This window comes from Myxine glutinosa, chromosome 2, assembly GCF_964187855.1.
Source record: "Myxine glutinosa chromosome 2, kmMyxGlut1.1, whole genome shotgun sequence".
Classification (NCBI taxonomy): Eukaryota; Metazoa; Chordata; class Myxini; order Myxiniformes; family Myxinidae; genus Myxine; species Myxine glutinosa.
The window spans coordinates 256,833,673-256,850,587 of record NC_136262.1 but is presented as its reverse complement, the minus strand read 5'-3'; the positions used below and the strand labels follow the sequence as shown (position 1 = coordinate 256,850,587).

The window sequence follows — 16,915 nt, the reverse complement described above, 5'->3', positions numbered from 1 at the left end:
GCCTCGAACTGCTCTTGGCCAATCCTCTTGGCATTCATCACGGTCTCCACAGCAGCAGGATCTGCGATCTCCTTTGTGTCCAGTTTGACTACATCCTGACTCTCCTCCTCGAATGGGTTGCCCATCTCCTCTATGACACCGACGAGAGAGCGAACATCTTTCACAAATGAGGCCTGTACACTTGGCGTCTGATCATGATGACGTGTGTCTGCTGTTTGCCGTCTCCAGTGTTGGTTCCCATCCTGGAATTCTTCGATCACCCTGGCAACTTCTGGTCCCGCAACCATCCAGCGACGTAGGGCACTAGGGTTGTCAGTGAGCCCAACTGCTCCACCGTCTCCTTTGATGCAGGCATTATTCTGCTCATGTGCCTGGTCAATCGGGATTGAAGAGAACACCCTCTGTGTTTTCTGAACGGTGAAGTGGCTTTCCCTGAATTTCCTGGCTACATCTGGGTGTTTGATGGTGATGGTGTGGTGCCCAGATTGTATGTAATTAACTCATTTATGTGGAGTCGCAAGGTGATTTAAACACAGCCACACACAAAGAACACAGTTGATGTGGGTCAACACACATGCAGCCTCTCTACTCTTTTATTTGGGTCAGGGCTGTGATTAAAGACATGTAGTGGAGTCATGTTTGTAAACATTGTTAAAGACATGCTACAGTGCATTGTTAAGGAAACAAGACAGATGGAAGCCTATACAAGAAATTTCTGTACTCTAGAAACACAAAAGATGGCTTAAAGGGTCTAGGAAAAGGGGATTATGCATGTTTGGTATTTATTGACAATATGAATGTAATGTTACATAAAATATGCATATGAAAAACACAAATGAATGGGTCACTTTGTTTCCTAATGGGATATGAATTTATATTTTAGACTGCCAGTATATATGAGCTTGTCTGAGTTGTTACTAGTGATTTAGTATAGTTTATTTATTTATTTATATTTACAGAACTAAGACATTCTTTTCAAAGTATTGTGTTGAATCCAATATTTGCCTAGATAATTTCCAAATAAAATTATATAACAGACTGTGATAGATAATATTAAGTTGAAATTGGTACCATTGGATTCCTTGCCCCCAAAAACATACATTTAGATACCAGAATCAAGTCAATAGCTGCATTACGTCCAGAGATAATAGCAAATGTAGATTTCAAGTGGCGGCCATTTTGAAATCCAATATGGCGGACATAAAGAGAGAATTTCAAGTGGCCCAATATCTGAAAATGTTCGCAACATATTAATGTACATTTGTGCCAAATTTGGTGCTTGTATCACAAAATGCACAATTCTTTTGAATATTTGGGCTAAGCCGCCCCACTATAAAGGGTAAAAGGAAAAACTCTGGAAAACCACAGGTGGTATGGACAGACAGATGGAGAGCAGACCTATATTCCCCTCCGGTGAAACCGGTAGGAGACCAATAAAAAATGGGGGATTTTTCCCGAAGTAACTTTGCACACATTTATGCTCTCGGAGGTTGATGGTGCCGTTTTTAACAGTCGCTTATGCCCCCTCTAGACTCCTATGCAAAAAAATCCCGATATAAATGGACATTTATTAGGGTTTTGGAGGGGTTTGTTGAAAGGCTTTGTCATCGAACTAAGCTGGGCCAAGTGGGCCATGTTTCGTTGTCAAACCGGTACAATATCATGAGTTGCTTTCCTAAAAGCCAAACATGTTTGAGGAATACCCACTTTCATTCGCTCAAAACTGCTCTTAAACATGTTATAACATGGAGTTTCAGAAAGAAAGTGCTTCAGTAAAACCTCTGTCGATGAACTAAGCGCAGACAGAAACACAATACGTACCTCAATTGCGGAAGTGAGAGTAAACACAAGCACCTCACTATGCCAGAAGTCTTCCATTGATTGTGTTCGCAATCTACAGCAACATCAACTACATCACTGTTCCCCTATTCGACGATACAGAGCCGGAATTGAGTAATTGTGCTGTCAGTGAATCTGATTCAACCGTTTCATCTCCTGTTGCTTTGACTCTGCTTCCCCAAATTATGCGCAACTAGTAGCACCCATTCCCTATGGGGGCAGCTAAGGGGGTTATGTTATTGTCCTCATTCAAACGTGTAATTATAAATACTTCTCTAAAATACATCTCACTGCATAATTCAAATCACTTCACTGCACTGGAAAATGTTGGGACAGCAATACTGCACTGTAAAAGGTGGGGGCTGGTAATACCTTCTCCCACCTGAAGGCGGCGCTACACGGTGCACATTTACATCGACAATTTGCATCCACCCACCCCAAAGACTGCCGGCAAAGATAAAAACACCCCCATACACTAATTGGGGGCATGCTGATCCTATGCAGCAAGTCTGGATATAATCGGCCCAGAACTGTAGGAGGAGTAGCGTGACAAACAAACAAGCACACACCGTTCCGTGAATTATATATAGTAAGGATTAATCTGCATCACATAAGGATGTTCATTTTGGAAGCGTGATACACAGCCTTCGCAATTGCTGCATCGTGCGAGTCCAAATACACAGCGAACTGGAACGGCACTCGGTAGAGCACATACTTCCACCAGGCTGAACAGTTTATGTTTTGTATCCACTGATAGGTCGGATCTGGATCCGGACCTGAACCAAAATCTAATTGGCTTGTTCTTGTCACTTACCCCACTCATTCACCATGTTTTGTCATAAGTCGTCCACAACTTTTTGAAATTTCATGTGAAACATCCTTTTTTGTCCCATCACTCAATGGTGAAGAATCACTTCAAAACTTCTCTGATTCAGATCCGGATTCGAATCTTCACCAAAATTAATTGAATTCTTCCTTGTCACATACTGTCCACCAAGTTTCAGTCAAATACGTCCTCAACTTTTTGAGATATTTTGTTCACAAACAGACAGACAAGCAAACAGACATGGGTGAAAACATAACCTGGTGTTGGGCTAGCGGCTAGGGTGCCAGCTTAGGATCCTAGGATCCTGGGTTCGAATCCCAGTCGATCGCTGAATTAACGCCAGGGGGGTTGACTCAGCCTGTCATCCTTCCGAGGTCGGCTAATTGAGTACCAGTTCACTGGTAATTCCGTTTGGCTGTGGTTTGTATGTATGCGTGTGTCGCAAGAGGCGACTAACAGGGTTGGTGGCAGGAAGGGCATCCGGCCGTAAAACATTGCTTCAAAAAGGGGACCGAAAAACAACAACAACCACGGTCCCCGAAAAAGGCCAACCCCCGCTTGCGGGGAAAAATGGCCTCTAAAGGTGGTTTTTTTACTCAATGGTGAAGAATCACTTCAAAAATTCTCTGATTCGGATCCGGATTCGAATCTTCACCAAAATTAATTGAATTCTTCCTTGTCACATACTGTCCACCAAGTTTCAGCCAAATACGTCCTCAACTTTTTGAGATATTTTGCTCACAAACAGACAGACAAGCAAACAGACATGGGTGAAAACATAACCTCCATCCACCTTCGATGTTGGAGGGATCCGGATTCAGATTCAAACAGTGCCCAAAGTAGGGTGCAAACTGCCCAAAGAGGGAGTATTTAATTAGCATGCACATAAGTCTCAAATATGTGACACCTCCCCATTATTTTATATAACTTTCACAACAATACTGCACTGTTCATCATCTCACGAGATCTTGGAGACGACAGCAGGGATTTTCGAAGCTCCACACGTTCTCCACGTTTTCAAAGTTAAGTCTGTTCACAATTGTATTTTGTCGAAACTGTATTTATCTTTCGGTGTGTGAACATATAGTGTGCCCCTTGGAAGTTTCTCGGTGTTTATCTTTCATAAATTAGTCGTTTGTTTGCCACGTCGCGAGCAAGGCCTTGCAGCCTCAGGCTTCCCCCGTCGAAGGTTGTTCCTTCGCTGTTTCGCTCGGTCTTTTGATTTTCCCTTCTCCCCCAAACTTCACCAAACATCTACTCTTTGTCTAACGTTGTAACCCCCCCCCCCCCCCCCACCCCCAAAAACTTATTTCCCTTTCTCCTCATGTGCTTTTGTTCCATCGTGCGCCTCTGTCCATGTGCGCTGTCCCACCCCGCCCCCATTATCCCCTTGCCTTCCACCTTCTGCCCTGTTCAAGTGACTCGTGGTGTCCCTCTCGGCTCCCTCTCCCCGTTGGTATTTTTGTGAATATAAGATTGTTCTTCACGGTTCTGTTTAAATATGTTTAAACTTTCCCCTTCAGTGTTTTATTCAGTGGTTTATTATAACACGCTGTTTTTCTTCCTATTTAAAAGGCTCCTTTCAATTTCCTCTTCAACTCATTCCATTTCAAAAAAATATTCAATCTCTTATAATTCTTTCTCACTACATGCTCTAAATTCTCCTTCATTCCACCCCTCCTCCATTGTTCTTAAACGGATCACTAACTTGAAAATCACAACAAACCCAATTTGTTATAAATGTTCATCTTTCATTAATCATCCACTTTCTAAACGTCCCCCTTGCCCCTCCCCTCCAAATCTCCCCCCTTGTCCCTCCCCTCCAAATCTCCCCTCTTGCCCCTCCCCTCCAAATCTCCCCCCTTGCCCCTCCCCTCCTAAACTCCCCCCTTGCCTCTCCCCTCCAAATCTCTCCCCTTGCCCCTCCCCTCCAAATCTCCCCCCTTGCCCCTCCCCTCCTAAACTCCCCCCTTGCCCCTCTCCTCCTAAACTCCCCCCTTGCCCTTCCCCTCCTAAACTCCCCCCTTGCCCCTCCCATTCAAAACTCCCCCCAAACCCCTCCCCTTCAAATCTACCCCCCAACCATCCCTCCCAAATTCTCCCTCCTCCCACCTCCTTCGCAAAGCTGCCTCCTCCCCACTTCCTCTCCCTTCTATCTCATACCTCCACCTCCCCCAACCTACGACCTTCCTCTGCCCCCCCTCAAACAACCCCTCACTGTGCCTCATCCCATCACCATCAAACCTTTCGTCCTCCTCATCCTTCCCTTTCTTGTAACTCTTCTGTGATCTCTGCCACACTATCAACTGCTCTTCCTACCTCCCCCTCTCATCCTTCATCTGATCCTACCCCTCCCCTCCCCTGTCCTGCACCCGATGCTCCCCCTCTCTCCTCATTAACGGTATGGACCTCAAACATCTGGGGCCTTCGCTAAAACCTGATTGATCTCTCCATTCAGGTTGCTTCTGACAATCCAGACTTGATCTGCTTAACAGAAACTTTCCTCCTTCAAGATGTCTCTGATTCCTTAATATCTGTTCCTGGTTACTCCCTCCTCCGGTATGATAGACCTGAGCCTCGTCCTGGTGGTGGGGTGGCTATCTTTATCAAAAACTCTCTTCCTCACTCTCCTCGCACTGCCCTGTCTCCACCCCACCCCCAGGAGTACCTCTGGCTACGGCTTCCTCTCCGCTCACACCTTTTGTTCATATGTGTTCTGTACCGTCCTCCAAACAGTGATGGCTCCATTTACATTTCGCTGTCGGACAACATGGACCAACTTCTATCAACTCATCCAAACTCTCTCTTCCTCATATGTGGCGACTTCAACTGTCATCATGCCAGCTGGCTGGGTGTGGGTTCATCTCTCACCAGCCATGGCACCTCAGCAAAGGACTTCTGCGACTCATTGGGACTGACACAATCTGTCAATTTCCCGACCCGGATCGCAGTCAATGGAGTATCTTCTCTTCCAGACTTGGTTATGACTAACATCCCTGCAAATGTCTGCTTGATCTTCTGCTCCAATCGGTTCTTCTCATCACATGCTTGTTAAAGTGGACATGTCTCTGGCCATTCTCAGAGAGCCTCCTCAGCGCTGACGAGTCTGGCATTTCACTCAGGATGACTGGCATGGTCTGCAAGTAGCCATCAATCATCTGGACTGGTCTACCATCTCTGCTGCCTCTGACATAAATTCTTCCTGGGAATTCTTCCAAAGCAAACTGCTCTCTCTCATGCACAGATTTATCCCATCTCGTCTTCAGTTGTCTTACCCTTCCTCCCATCCATGGTACACTGAATCTTGTGGTGAGGCAGTTGCCCTGAAACAACTTGCCTTTGCCTCTTGGAAGGCAAATCCAACTGAAGGCAATCTCAATTCCTTCCAACAACCTCGGAACAAGTGTGTGTCTACCCTCAGGAGTGCCAGGAAGCACTATCTCTCCACACTCAAGATTGAACTCTCAAACCTGTCTCCTTCCTCCAAATCCTGGTGGCGTCTGGTCAAATCCTTTTCTGGTGTTTATTCCCCCTCGACTCTGATTCTGCAACTGGACCAGACGGCATCAGCCCACGGGTCCTAAAATCCTGCTCTTCCGCTCTATCTCACCCTCTTTCTGTTCTTTTCACCCTCTCTTTTGCTCAAGGTCATCAGCCAGCATCTTGGAAATCAGCAAACATTACCGCTTTACACAAAAAATGTGCAAAAACAGATCCTTGCAACTACAGACCAATCAGCCTGCTTCCAATTATCAGCAAAGTCATGGAATCCATCATTGCTTCGGATATGAAATCTTTCCTCTTCTCCAATGGCTTGATCTCTGATCATCAATTTGTATTTAGACCAGGTCATTCAACTCTGGACATGTTGCTTCTGCTGTCTCAACAATAGATGGAGGTCCTCAATGCCAAACCGGAAATCAGAGCTGTCTCACTTGCCATATCACGTGCCTTCAATACGGTCTGGCACCCAGCTCTGCTCACCAAACTCTCCTCCTATGGTATCCATGGAAATCTCCACGCATGGCTTGCGGACTTCCTCTCTGGTCGTAGTCAACGTGTGGCCCTGAATGGATTTCTTTCATCTCCCCTTCCTGTTCTGGGTCGAGTTCCCCAAGGTAGTGTTCTGGGCCCTGTGCTATTTCTGGTCTTTATCAATGATCTCTCCGACTCTCTGGAAAATCCTCTCTATCTCTTTGCTGATGACTCCACTCTCTGCCGCTCCATTCCTCATCCCTCAGATCGACAGTCTGCAGCCTCCTCACTCTCTGCAGACCTGGAAAAAAATCACAGACTGGTCAAACAAGTGGAACATATCTTTCAATCCTGACAAATCGCACATTCTTACAATGTCTCTCCGAAAGGACCGAATGGACAACCCTCCCATCTACTTTCTCAACAATCCTCTCCAAGAAGTTCTGTCGCTCAAGCTTTTGGGTCTCACTATCTGCCATGATCTTTCTTGGGAAAACCACATTTCCAAGCTGGCCTCCAAAGCCAGTCGCCGACTGGGCATCCTCCGTCGTGCGAAGTCCTTCCTAGGCACACCTGAGCTCCTCACCACATACAAGGCTTTCATCCGCAGCTCAATGGAATACTGTTCTCCCCTATGGGCTGGTGCTCCTGCCTCAAACCTAGCTCGGCTTCACGCTGTTGAAACCAAAGCTTTCAGAATCATTGGTATCTCCTGCGATGAAGTTAACTCCGAGGGCCTTTCACTCACTCACCGCATGCAGGTTTGTGGTCTTTCTGTCTTCTACCGACTCCTCTCCTGCCTTGCTCCCCCAGCTCTCTCTGTGCTCTGTGCCCCCCAATATTCCTTCAGGTCGCACAAGATCTGCGTGCGACCCTCTTATGGTTAAACTGCCAAAATCTAGGCTCTCTGCTCACCTTCACTCTTTCATTTCCCTTTTCTCCCACCTCTGGAACAAACTCCCCCACTCCCTTCAATCCCACTCCTCCCTCCAAGTCTTTAAAACAGCTGTTCACCACCATCTCTTATCTTCCCCCATCCAAAACCTTCATCTTTTCTACCCCCACTAATTCACCCCAGATACACTTTTTTTGAAATTCCAACTTCTTTCGTGGAAGTCCTTGCAGTGTTCATATGTTTTATACCTCTCCCACCTCCCCCAAAGCCCTCCCTCTCCCACATTTCTCTCGTTGTCCCTGCTCTCAAATGTTGTTTGTGTCCTTCCCCCTCTCTCCCTATCTTGTCTGCCGCTCCCCTTATTTTTTGTGTTTTTTTGTGTCTGTTTGACTTTTTGTGTGATTAATGTTAGCTCTTTCACGAGCCTCGATCTTGTATACAACAAATAAAAAGAAAAAAACAAAAAACAACAACAATAAATGTGCAATCAAATTGAACTGCGTTTCACTCGTTTGTTGCACGTCTAACATGGTGTCTGCTATTGGCTACATGGGGCGAGTCCAAACACAGAGGATGAGGGTGTAGGTTATGGTTATTTGGGTTAACAGTTAAGGTTAGCTTTTAGGGTTAAGGTATAACATGACACGTCATCCATGAAAATGGATTAATTAACGAATTAATTGATTAAGTGATCCCTTTTAAAATATTAACAACATCCATTAACCAGAAATATCATTTATCCTGAATACTCTTGATCCCGACCATTCCACCGGATAAAATAGGTTCCACTGTACTGCAATCACTGAGGGATTATCAGGCTAGTCTTGATGAACCTATCGATTCGCATGGTTACCTCTATTTTTATAAGTTGCCAGGTTAATAAGACACTAACCCTTTTCCAGCATCTATTTAACGTATTTGTATATTAATAAAATAATTCCACGTTGTGTTGTGACGCATTTCTTGCTACGTAATGAACCTGTTTGAAATTTACTATTTTTTTATTTTCTTTTTCCAATAACTTGTTATTCAAATAAATTTGGCTCATTGATTAGTGTAGCATCAAGGATGTGTCGATTATTCCCTCTTGAGTTATATTACGAGGTGAAAGGGACTGATTTTATGCCTCCGTTGATATTGTAATAATCCGATTCAAATGTTTATACATTTTCAGTTTTTAGCCGCGTCGCAGACGCTGGTCATAGAGTGCCCTCTGCTGTTGTTGTTGTTCTTCTTCTTGTTCTTCTTCTTGTTGTTCTTGCAGAGAAGACAAAACCTCAAAGCTCCACCCATTCTGGGAACCATAGCTCCACCCATTTTGGGAGAGGCTTCATATAAACAAATATCCACCATTTTATTAACTCGCATAGCTTTGAGGCCTGTTTTGTAGGCCCGTGGTGTCTTCCTCTCTCACACAGTTTTATTTCAAATCAAATTCGATATATCATTTCATTTTTCACAGTCGCTAACATAGTTTTAGACTCGGTTGAAAAAAAACGGGAAGAAAATCTGATGAAAGTTGCCCTTTATAGAACGAAATGAATTCTCAAAGGCCTGTAACTTCAAGTCCATTGAGATATTTTTTTTTTAAATTGCGGCATGGTCAGTCATACACCGCCCGAAATAACAGACGGGAAAATGCCGAGATATATATATTTTGTTTAAATCGCGGCATGGTCAGTCATACACCGCCCGAAATAACAGACGGGAAAATGCCGAGATATATTAAAAATTCGTCCATTTGATGACAATCGTCACGATGAAATATTTAATTTATATGTCGTCACAATAATGTGGAGAGAGGAGCATAGCTTCGTTCACGTGTCGCCACACACGGGAAATTGCCGAGATATATATTTTTTAAATCGCGGCATGGTCAGTCATACACCGCCTGAAATAACAGACGGGAAAATGTCGAGATATATTAAAAATTCGTCGCCACACACGGGAAATTGCCGAGATATATTTTCACTTTGCACAAAAATAACATCAAGTAATCGAATCAATAGGAATGTCCTGTGCCTATAACATCGACGTTATAGGCACAGCTGCATCTAGGCATTGTGTAACATCGACGCGGCTTTTGTTTTAATTAAAACTTTTTGTACTTGTTCTTCCTCATTTGCCTTGTAGGATACGGTTATTGTTCTGGTATATACTACACTCTCTGCCATAAAAACCTAAGAGGTGATGGTTGTTGATGCAATTTATGTATGTGACATCATGGGGGACAGATGAGGTGCAAACTTCTGACAGATAAATGTTGACTAACATGTCCATTTGATTGTGTCCTAATTACGTGAAGCTGCATTGCAGGGAAAGTTTTCACATAGGGATCCAATGTAGAATTAACAATCTCAATACCAGGTATGCCCACCGAGCTGTCTAATCACTGCATTTCACTGTCATCGCATTGAGAATATAAGCATTTGAATCTGAGCCTGGGGATGGCATTCCATGCCCGAATCCAACTCCTGTTCCAGTTAATCGAGGGTCTGTGGCTGTCTTAGCAAGATTCGAACGCGATGATCACTTATACCCCAGAGTTTCCAATTGGATTAAAATCTGGTGAAATGGTAGGCCAGGGTGTCATGACATTAATGTTTGTGTTGACAAGAACGTTCCTTGTTTGAATGGCCCTGTGATCAGGAAAATTATTGTGCATAAAGATGATTCATGGACCGTGTTGCTGTAAGATGTCATAAATGTCTCGAACTTCTGTCAGATTGCCATGTATATGGATCAAGTTGGTGCGAAAGGTTTCAGCAATACCGCCCCACATCATGACGCTTCCACGTCCAAAATTGCAGCTTCCTGGACGCAGACTAGGTAGTAACTAGTAGGTATATAGCTCATTGCCTTTCTGTGGACCTGTATACGGCCATCATGCTTTTGAAAGAGAACCCCTGAGTCTTCACCGAATATAATACTTGCCCATTGCCTCCACGTACATTGGGCATGCTGATTTGACCTCTGCAAGTGTCCTTGGCCATGTCGCGATGCAAGTCTTGGAAACCGAACAGGACTATGAGCATGGATCGCCGCGTCTTGGATACTCGTCAATGCGGTGTTGAAACTTATCCTGTGTGGTCCAGGGAGTGCGTTTGCAGTACTCTGCGAAGTTTGAAACCAATTTCCTAGATGGGTCGTGTGAATGCATCGGTCCTGAGTGGGAATTGTTATCTTGGGTCGTCCACCTTTTGGCATATCTCTTGGTTTGATGACGTCTTCTGAGGTAATAAACAGTTCCTCTCTTCACGTTAAAGAGCCTTGCAACTTGGCTAATGGAAGACCCTGTTTGAAAGTGTCCAATGATTTAATTCCTCATTTTCTGGCAGATGAGGCATTGTAATGACTTGTTGAAGAGTATAATTGGTGTGTTTTTTGGACGATCCACATGCTTGTGTCTCGGAAAGACTTTCACATTTGCTCAGAATGCCCCGTGTCACCCCTAAAAAAACACAGGGTGCATGAGTTGCATGTGCTGAACGATTATTGCATGAGGCAATTACGTTATGTGGAAAGTTGCAATCAGGTGTTCTGCACATCCCTCGTGGAATGAATGCCGGAATTGTCCATCAACAATTTCATTATCATTTTGAAATGTTGGTTTTATTTATTTATGGTGGAGTAGTGTATCTATGGTAAATTGAATAGTTTGTTTTATATTTTGTATACTATGTGCAGTGACTGGACGCTCTATGGACACATGTTTTGTGCAGGTTTTTTGAGCTGTTTGAGAAATACAACGGTCTCAAGACTGGCAAGCTCAAGTTGAAGAGGCCAAAGCAATTGCAGGTAGTCTTTGAAGAAGATTTAGCAACATACCTGTTGTACTTCTGCCTGTTTTAGACAGTCTGATACCCGGGTTGTTTTGTGGCCTTGTTTATAATTGTTAATGCTAGTTCGAACACATTTCCTGTCAAATTTTCTCTGTTCAAGTCTCAACAAGACACCATACAGCATCAATTACTTTGGACAACAAAAAAGACAGTTGTCGTCTGATTTTGCTGATAACCATCGCTCGCTTGACCCTTGGTCATGAGGCTGTGACGTCATGATTGTAGTTTTAGAATCGCTTATTTATATGACACATCACAGTTACCGTCAACGTGGGTTACATATCTAAAGGTCCTTTTGTGTGCTTTATATAGATGTCGATAGGTATTTGTTTATGTTCATGCAAGTGTATGACGTTCTCTCCCACATCTTGCCCTTCACTCTCTCATCTGCGCTGTTGATCTCGAATGGGTGGACTTATTCATTCTTCGGGTTGTGTGCACCATGACACCAGGAGGTGCTGGATATAGCACGACAGCTGCTTTCTGAAATCGGGAAAATGAATGATTCTGAAATTGAGGAGAACCGTGGGAAATTGGAGCAGCTTAAGACAGTCCTGGAAATGTGAGTAAATTGATCTTACGAATTGTGTTCAAGGGTTACATTGTAGGTACTTTTGTCTTAATTTGCACCATGTAGTATTCTATTCCAAGGAACGTACTGTAACTATTCTGAGCCATGAGCAGAGCTGGCACTACTTCCTGAATGTTGCAGGTAATGTGATTGTGTAATTGTATGTATGCATGACAAGACTTTGCAGGCCTCTTTCCAAGGACAGCAATGAGTTTTTCATCATAGCAGCTTGCTTTTACCTACAGCATTTCCTATTCTGGTCTTTTATAATGTGACAACACAGTTTTTTATTCCTCATATGACGTGCCCAGTTCAACCTGCGTATTCTCTGCTCAAAGTGTCAGCAACTCTTCAATATCAAGAGTGCCAAGACGAGGCCTTCGCTGTGCCCAACAATTTGTTTTCCTCAGTCTTACAGAAGTGTGGCATAATGTTGGCAGAGGGCCTGGAACATAACTTTTACTCGACTAACAAACTTTCCCATCCAATGCATTGCAATTGAAATTGCAAGTTTTGCAATAAACAAGGCCGTATACAATTGAGAGTTGGTGTTTAAGCCGTTCCAGCACAGGAACAGTTCGAAATACCACTTAAGCATTAGATTAGCTTCAGCTGCAAAGGGAGTCTAAACTTAAACTTCAAGTTGAGGACCCCAAAAAACAAAGGTGGACGCAGGTTGTGTTTTCACCCCTATCTGTCTGTCTGTCTGCATGTCTCTCTTTATTTTTGTCTGTTAGCAGGATATCTCAAAAAGTTGTGGACGGATCCAGCCAAAATTTGGTAGACAGGTTCAGTGCTTGACAAGAACAAGCTGATTTGATTTTGGTGAAGATCCGAATCAGGATCCGGATACGATAAAAAAATTTAATTCTTAAGTGATTCTTCACCTTTGAGAGATGGGGTCAAAAACGATGAATAGCACGATATTTCAAAAAGTTGTGGATGAGTTATTACAAAACTTGGTGAATGATTTTGTTATGTGACAAGAACAAGCCGGTTCGATTTTGGATCAGTCCCGGATCCAGATCCGGTCTATCAGTGGAGACAAAATGGAAACTTCGTATATGAGAATTATTTAATTTTTTTAAGTGATTCTTCACCATTGGGAGATAGGGCCAAAAACTATACATTGCAGGATATCTGAAAAAGTTATGGATGGATTTGGACGAAACTTGGTGGACAGGTTGTGTGTGTGACAAGGAAGAATCGATTCAATTTTGGTGAAGATCTGAATATGGATACGGATATGACAAAAAAATTTTTTTTTAAAGTTATTCTTCACCATTGAGTGTTATGGCCAACCAGGCTGAGGTATGTTCTCTACCACATGCCGTTATAGTTTATTTTTTGATATTTACCTGCATGTTGTTGTATTTGTATTATTGTTGTTGTTGTATTTACCTGCATGATTGTCCTGCCTTTGATTTGAACTATCATTACATCCATTACCTGGCTGTTGGCACATTGTGTTTATCTTTGCATTTTTTTTTTATCGACACGATATTTTGAAATGTATAAAGCATTGTCTTTGATGAATGGCTAAGTAGGCAAGTGTAGAAAATTAGCTTTTGTACAGTATATGCTTATTCTGGTATCAAGCATCATCAACACGTCATACATCAGAAATGACATTGGCAACAACAAAGACTGGGATAAGTTGGGGGATTTTAGGAGTTGGGATTAGTTGGAGTTGGGAGTCATCAGAAAGACTAGTTGGGGGATTTTTTTCCAATAGCCATTGCCAGCTTGACCCTTGTTGCTGATGTTGTGACATCATGATGGTAGTTTAAGAATCACATAGTCATATTGTTACAGCTTCAGCGTCAGGGTCTCTTGGACCCACTCCCTGACCTCCGAACCTGAAGCCGACGGGTCATGGATAATTCCTTGACCCAACGGGTTTCTTAGCAATTGCTGTCGCCGGTTGAAGTCACCAAATTTACGAGGGTCCTTGCTCTTAATAATGATGTTACCCTGCTGGTGGTTTGTTTCCTTTAATAAGGTAATCGTGCTCTCGCATTCGCAACTCTGTCTACTTATTAGGCCGAAAAAAAAAATATTGCTGGGCTCTGGTCAGACCAAAGTTCCAGAATTGATGCGGCGATGCGTTTTTTTTTCTTCTTATTTTTGAAAAGCATGGATTGCACATATAGAGGTTTTTTGTGTCCTCATGCGTTGCGGTCCTCCTCATCTGCTGTGGCGCCGTCCAGAGAGAAATTAAAGACAGCCGATGGGACTGGTAGGCCTTTTTGTAAATAATGAACACAAGCTTAAGTTATTTTAAAATGTATTTATTCTGAAAATTATTAAGTTCTTCAAGCGTATTATAGACTGCCATTTCATTCTCGAGATCGCCTCGCCGTACCGTTAAACATTCCAATGCGTCGATCGCGTCAACACTGCGCATGCGGAAGTGGTCTAACAGGCCGATGGTCTCCCACGATCTCTTCTCCCAGTCCACCAGATTATCACAGACACTTACAACTTCATGGCAAACGAGTTAGGATCCAGGCCTAACTAACGAGACCACCCGCAGCTCTCTCGGCCTTCTGGTTGCTTCACACGAACCCGACAAAAAACGTCTTCGTTTCAATGAATGACAATATCCGGCCGATTGGATTCATGACGTCACGGCACACAAAACTACTCATATCTTTGGAACGGCTGGTTGGATTTGAACAAACTAAACGGCGTTTTGTCGAGCAGAACCGTGCGCGAACGTCGATACCAATGGCGACCCTCACAGACCCGTATTTCCCAAGATAGCGCGCCGGCCCGGCAACAATAGGAGCACGCTGTTGTAGGTACCGTTGGAAATTTGAAAAAAAAAAATGCTGACGCGCAGGGTCAAAATCGATGCGCGCGCTGACCAGAGACTGGAAATATATTTTTCTCGGCCTTACATACGGCCGAGTGAAACCATGGGTAGGAATCGGCCATACGTTGGAGCACATTAGTGGGGCAGAACTTCCCATTTTTTATTAACCTTTTGAACCCTGAGTTCCTTTGGACTTTTGGCTCCCCCACCTTGGGCTCCCTGGAGAAAAATCACTGAAAAGTTGAAATTTGTTTTATTTTGGTTTTCTAGTCCTGTAATTACAAATAAATGATATTTTGAATCACAGACTGTCTTTCTTTCTTTTCTAGTTTATCGCCAATTCTCTACTTTGTCGTGCCAGTCAAACAAGCAGTTATTGCCCGGTTTTCCGATACACAATAATTCTCCACAAAAACTTCCCTCGCATTTCCTGAGCAATTAGTGGTGATGCAGAGTGAAGATTAGGTGTAATATAATGGAGCTGCTAATTGCTCAGGAAGTTGCTCATGATATGTTTGTAAACGAGAGAAAATTAGCCTTCGACCATGTATAAAACGAGCTCCATTACGAGCCTAAGACCATGAAAAAAAATACATATATATATATATATATATATATATATATATATATATATATATATATATATATATATATATATATATATATATATATATATATATATATCAGTCGGTCGAGCGGCTACCAGGGTATGTGGAGGTTTGAATTCAAAGGTTAAGTACACATTAAGGTTCAAAATGTTCAATACACACTATTCTGAACCAATGAAGGAAAAGACATAATCGAGCAGGTTTGAAAGCACACTTTGCCAACGCTTCGCGGAAGGCACATATTTACAATGCATGGCATTCACAAGTCGTACAGGAATCACAGACACAACCAGAAAGAGCAATCATGGATTGCAGACCCTCACCAGGACATGTTTTAGTGGTTTTTAAGGCTTTTGTGTTCAAACAGATATGGCGGCCGAACCACGTGACCGATAACGTCATCATTATATATTTTTTTCTCCACGAATTCATCTCAAGATGACGCTCAAACTTCCCCATACGTTGAATGCAACTCCCCAGGGTCGGTTTCCACAATGGTAATATGATACATCACAGTTAACCAAACATTGGTTACATATCTGAACCCCTTTTGAACACAAGATGGCAAGATGTCATACATGATGTAGACGTGCCTTACACCTCAAAGGTCTCTTGATATATTTCAACAAGCACAGGCGACAAAAATGACACATACTGCACTTTTCAACAAATACCTGAGGAGTGCAGTCCACTTTTGGTACCTGTCCATCCATGTAGTGAAGGCTGTAGCAAAGCTTTCTTCCGCACCCGCTGGTAAAGTGCTGATACCAACCCAGACATGGAGGAGAATCTGTTACCACGAAGGCTGGCTTTCAGTTTTGGAAATGAAAAAAAAGTCACCGAGTGCAATATCCATTTTATATTGAAGAGGTGCGATCAGTTGGATGTGATGCTCTTTGAAGAATTCTACCTCAGCAGCCCAATGTGAGGCGTTGTCGTGGTGGAAGTGAAACCCTGCTTGTGGAGGTTCCGGACGCTTGTTTTTTTGCTGACAGAAACTGTTTTTCCATCACCTCACAGTAATTACGAGTGACAGTTGTCCCTTTTGGAACGTAATCGGTGAGAATTAGTCCACAAAGCATCCCAAAAGATTATCACCATTATCTTCTCGGCTAATGCCTGAGTTGAGTCTGCATGCTTTCTCTGTGCTGACTGACTTTTGGTCTCTGGATTGCAGGAGGGCATCCCAGTTTCATCCACGGTCCCAATGGTGTTCACGAACCATCTGCTTTCCTTGTCACCGTGTTCTGAGACATAGAGGGTCGTGTGGCTTTGTGATCATCTGTGAGCATTTGTGGTACCCAGCATGCAGGAATTTTTAGCTCACCTGGAACGAAGTTCAGGGGAGCTTATGCAATGGTGCGTCATCCGTCAGTCCGTAAACACTTGAAACTTCTTCTCCGAAACCGCTGATGGGATTGCGACCAAATTTGGCACAAATGATATTTGTTCTGTTGTGACTAAAGTTTGTTCACGGCATTAAAAAAAATCGGCGTCTAAGGGTCTACCAGGGATCAAAGTGGACCCGGTTTGACTCCCCA

General features: G+C 43.4%; 1 protein-coding gene across 11 annotated transcripts in view; it reads left to right on the top strand.

The window, feature by feature from the left end:
• Positions 1 to 16,915, top strand: part of LOC137420630 (inositol hexakisphosphate and diphosphoinositol-pentakisphosphate kinase 2) — a 196,018-nt gene that overhangs the window by 43,456 nt on the left and 135,647 nt on the right. For all 11 annotated transcript variants that reach the window (XM_078772474.1, XM_078772472.1, XM_068105857.2 and 8 more), the window contains 2 exons: positions 11,258 to 11,333; positions 11,830 to 11,939. In XM_078772474.1, the coding sequence (XP_078628600.1) occupies positions 11,258 to 11,333; positions 11,830 to 11,939 (186 nt within the window). The remainder of the gene's footprint in view (positions 1 to 11,257; positions 11,334 to 11,829; positions 11,940 to 16,915) is intronic.